Raw genomic sequence first — 4,555 nt, forward strand, 5'->3', positions numbered from 1 at the left:
CTGTGCCCTAACCTAAGGTGGGTGGGGGTGGGCACTGGCGAAACGCTTGTATGAACACAGTGGGGAGTCAAAGCACGGTCTTCCCCGGAATCACACCCAGGGGCCTCCAGCCCTGCAGGTTAATCCACAGACTGAGAGAAGCAAGCCCTGGAAGAGCAGCCCGAGGGATGCGTGGAGTCAAAGCACGGTCTTCACCGGAATCACACCCAGGGGCCTCCAGCCCTGCAGGTTAATCCACAGACTGAGAGAAGCAAGCCCTGGAAGAGCAGCCCGAGGGATGCGTGGCCCAGCAGTTCCCACACCTCCGCTCCCGAAAATGGGCTCAAAGGTCAGGTCCCGGGGAGCCCTGAGGACCGCCCACCTCGACAGTGCTGCCCGCACAGCCCAGGGCACCGGGACCACCCCCCCAGCCCCGGGACACAAAGTGGCAGCAGCGCCCACCACAGGACGAGTCTCAGGGAGCCATCCCGAGTTCTCACTTCTCCCACGAGGGCGGCTTTAATGTTTCTTTTGAAATACCAAACACTGACCACCTCCTGATCAGATACCCCGCACACCTCCTGGGTGACTCGCACAGCCTGTCACTCTCAGGAACTGTCCCCTGCGCTTGCCATTCCTGCCTCTCCCACCCGAAGTCAGGCTCCCCGGATACAGCACAGCTCCCGGTGGGATGAGCAGGCAGGTGCCCCTCTGTCCCCCGTCCAGTGGGCTCTGGTCTTCGCCCTGGAGTTGAGAATCCCAGCAGAGGCTCGCACACGGAGCGGGAGGCCTTCACCAGGAGACGTTGGCTGCTCCGGCCCTGCTCGTGCCCGCCGGGTGAGCCTCCCGCCACCAAGGCTGTGAGCAGGGCCCTGTGTCTGTCCCTGTCCCTGTCAGCCCCTAACGGGTCTGTCTCCTTACAAGGCCTCGGTCGACCCTGAGGGGCGGCTGGGTCCCTGCTCTCGATCTTGAGTGACGGCACAGAGTACCAGGGCCCAGGGTCTCCCTCAGGGTGGGCTGGGCAGAGGGGCGAGCACGAGGGGCTCTGTCTGCCTGGCCTCACACTCTGCAGCCTGCGTTCCAGCCTCACTCAGGAGGAGAGGGAACGAGGGAGGGGGAGGCCTGACCCTGCGTCCAGGGAACCTGCAGGGCTAGATGACTACTGGAATTAGCATCAGAACGCCTTGATGGAAGGAAGAAGGGAAGAGTTGAAACCCTGAATGAAAATAGATCATTCATCGTCAGGCTGAACAATGGAACGAGACATAAATAGCAGCTGCAACAGCCTGCACAGAACAGGCCAATTGTGCTCAAAACGAAGCACACGGTGCTCACAGCCCTGCGGACAGCTCGGCACCACAGCCAAGCTCTGCTCTGAGCAGAGGAGAGAATCACAGTGAGCTGCACGTGCACTCCAAGGTCAGGATCTGAGCTGGAACTCAGTTCTGTGTTGACAACTGCGTGTGGAAATAGACTGACAGAGACACAGGACACGAGGACGGAGGAGGGCCAGGCCCGTGCCAGCCTCGGGCAAGCGACGCAGCCTCTTAGCGCTGTGCTCTGCTAGGGAGCCACCGACCAAAGCCACCGTGCTGGCCAGGCACAGTAATAACCACTTGCATGAGTTCTCTAACGACAGGAGATCATGACGGGAACTCGGAACGAACACGCTACCACCGGCTGAAAGGATTTGGGAGGGATCGAAGGAGGAAGGCGCCGCCAGCCCAGAATAAGCTCTGCCAACCTCCCAGAAACCCTCACGCTGGAATCCATCTTGGCTGAGATGTGTGTGCCACCAGATGTGTGTCTGGCCCTGACGCAGACCAAATACAGGCCGAGAAAGATGACCGGCCGAAGACAACCCGGGAACAAACCCGATCACCATGGAACCTGAGACCGCGAGCCGCGTGGCGGGGCAGTCCTCCTGGGTCCCTCACCTGCTGCCCTCCTCCCGGGCGCCCCTTCCCCGTGAAGTCTCCTGCTCCGCCAGCACGTGCGTCTCCTCGGACAGTTCATTTCCGAGTGTTAGACAGGAGCCCACCCTTGGGCCCTGGAAGGGGTCCCCCTTCCTACAACAGCCTCAACATCGGGAAGACAGGCTCCCACCTCTCCCCGGGGACCCTGGCGGGCAGTCATGAAGGTAATGAATCAATCGATGACGTAACTTGCTACTGCCATCGGGGAGAAGCAGGTGTTCCCGAGTGCCAGGCGCCCCTGCCCTCCCAGCCCTGGGGTGGGAGGAGGTGAGGAAGCCAGGAAGGAGGCACATTCACGAGGCCTGAGGCCGCCACCTCTGTCCTCTCCACACTGCACCCCCGAGGCCGGCAGGCCAGAAACCAGGCCCCTCCACATCTCACCCGCACCCCGGGACGAGCGCACGGGAAGCACTACTGTTTTGTCACTAAGCGGGTCCCGTGGCCTCACTGGCCACCTCAAGTGGCCCAAGCACACACACCCACCTCCTGTGCTCTCCAAGAGGGTGTGACGGGCTGGCCTCTGGGCCCGGCTCCCACTCCCAGGACCCGCAGGGGTCTCTGCCACAGTCTCCCCAGCAAGCCCCCTCCCAGGGCCCATGAGCCCTGGACACACAGTGACTCAGGTAACGAGGGTCCCGCTCCCGTTACCTGCAGGCGCCTGTGGGGCTGGGTGCCCTCTCCTTCCACCCGGCAGACCCTCAGGAAGGAGAAACCACTGCTCTCGCCGCGGGGAGGCACAGGGAGGGCCCCGCGCTACGCCCAGGCTCCCTGGGGGTGCTGCGGCGGGAGGGCGGCACTGGAACCCACCTTACCTTGCCGAAGGTCAGACAGTCCTTGTCCTGGTCTCTGTCCTTCATCTCGAAATCATAGAGTGCTTTGCCCTGGGGCGGGGCCTGGGGCAGGGGCCGCACGCCCTGGACGTGGCTGGCGGGCAGGAGGCCGTGGTACCAGCGCTCGTCCACCCGGTGCTGCAAGACCATGACGTCCCCCTCGCTGAGCCTGAGGTCCCCGGGCTCCTTCCCCTCGCAGCTGTGCAGGGCTTTGCTGGGGGACGGCTGGGGAAGGCTCTGGAAGCAGAACACAGCGGTTACTCAGCAGCTGCCCACCCGGCCCGCCTGGCACCTGGTCTGAGGGGCCCCCAAGTCTGAAAGCCCAGGTTGGGGAGATACTTCAAGGGAGCAGCCCCCCACTCCAGGAACACGGGGCCAGGCCCTGCGGGACAGGGGGTCTGCAAAGGGCCCCGCGACAGGCCGCAGGCCTCCACGCAGGCTGCCACACTCCGCACTGGAAGGACGTTGAGGAGGGCGCTGCGAGACCTTCATTCGAGGCACAGAGAGAGGACGGGACCCCTCGCTGGAAGGAGACGGAATCCTCCCCCCCCCCCTTAATTTAAGGAACTTCAGTGGAGATAACAGATTTTATTCTTCAGATCCCTAGGAGGCTCATGTCTTGGGGTTCCCCAGGAACACATGAAGCATGAGTGAAGCTGTAGCTGGGAGGGGAGGGAGGAGGGTGTTTGAAAGTTTGTATGCAGATCCGGGCTCTGGCCCCAGAAAGTTTTACTCACTACTCCGTGCTGACCTGTCATACCCTGGGTGCTATTTCTATCCGACAGATTTCTGACAACTACCATGGCACAGCGTCCCTTCCCTGAACCTCCACGGCAACTCAGAACATGCATCCAGGGGCTTTTCGAGCTGAGGAGACATACTTGCAGGACCGTGCTGCATCCTCCCATGTCACTGCCTCACAGCCAGGGGTCCGGGCTCGAGGTCCACAAGGGACCCCCAGGGCTGGGAGCTCTAACGAGGGGTTCCGGCCATCACGGACCCCCGCCCCCGCCCGCCATGGCTCCCAGCTTCCTGAGGCCACGGCAGCCTCGTCCACAAGCACAATTTCAAGAGCCTGAGACAAGGATTCTCTTCAGGTCAAGGGATGCTCCCACCCTCCTGTCAAAGGTCAGCCAACCCACCCACCTGTCTGACCTGCCATCCGGCCACGAGCAGAGAGCCCTGGGCTCCTTGCTCTTCAGCAACAAGGGGTCCGGGTTTCTCTCCCCCTTCTCTGCAGCAGCCAAGTTCCGCTCAGCTGAGCAGCCTTGCCAAAGGTAAGCTGGCCGCCAGGGAAAGCACACGGAGCCTCACCTCGTCCCTGTGTCCACACCCAATGGCTCCCCAACAGAGGCCGTGTTTCCTCCCCAGGGCTGCCCGGCCAGGGATCCCTCTGGTGCTTGAATCCACCTACACAGAGGCACGAAGCCCGAAGCCGCTGCATACAAGAGGCTCTCCGAGGAGACGCGACAGCGCGCAGACCGGTCTGTGCGCCCATGCCTCCGCAACACCCGGGACGGCAGTGGAGAGAGGACGTGCGGCAGAGGGACACTCGGCCACCACCAGCCAGGGCCACAGCAGCAACAGAGGGCTTTCCTGGAGGAACCCAAGCGGGAAAAGCCACAGCCAGCTCTGTGCTGGGGGCACGACGGGCGAGCTCAGGGAGAGCGATGGCCAGGAGAGAAAGGGAGCCACGCGACTCCACGGCCAGAGGGCAGCGAGCCCTGCCGGCGGCGCTCCATCAGGACACTCGGTCCCCCCACACACACC

The 4,555-nt window shown here is 62.9% G+C and overlaps 1 protein-coding gene across 1 annotated transcript in view; it reads right to left on the minus strand.

Annotated features, from left to right (window-relative positions):
- LOC103074582 (SH3 domain-containing RING finger protein 3-like) overlaps positions 1–3,277 on the minus strand; it is a 118,637-nt gene extending 115,360 nt beyond the window's left edge. Inside the window, exons 1-2 of the mRNA XM_007452604.1 lie at positions 3,125–3,277; positions 2,768–3,022 (exon numbers count right to left, since the gene is read on the minus strand). Coding sequence (XP_007452666.1) covers positions 2,768–3,022; positions 3,125–3,277 — 408 coding nt within the window. The remainder of the gene's footprint in view (positions 1–2,767; positions 3,023–3,124) is intronic.
- Positions 3,278–4,555: the final 1,278 nt, after the last annotated feature.

The sequence above is a fragment of the Lipotes vexillifer genome, unplaced genomic scaffold (genome assembly GCF_000442215.2).
Source record: "Lipotes vexillifer unplaced genomic scaffold, Lipotes_vexillifer_v1.1 scaffold2655, whole genome shotgun sequence".
Lineage (NCBI taxonomy): Eukaryota > Metazoa > Chordata > Mammalia > Artiodactyla > Lipotidae > Lipotes > Lipotes vexillifer.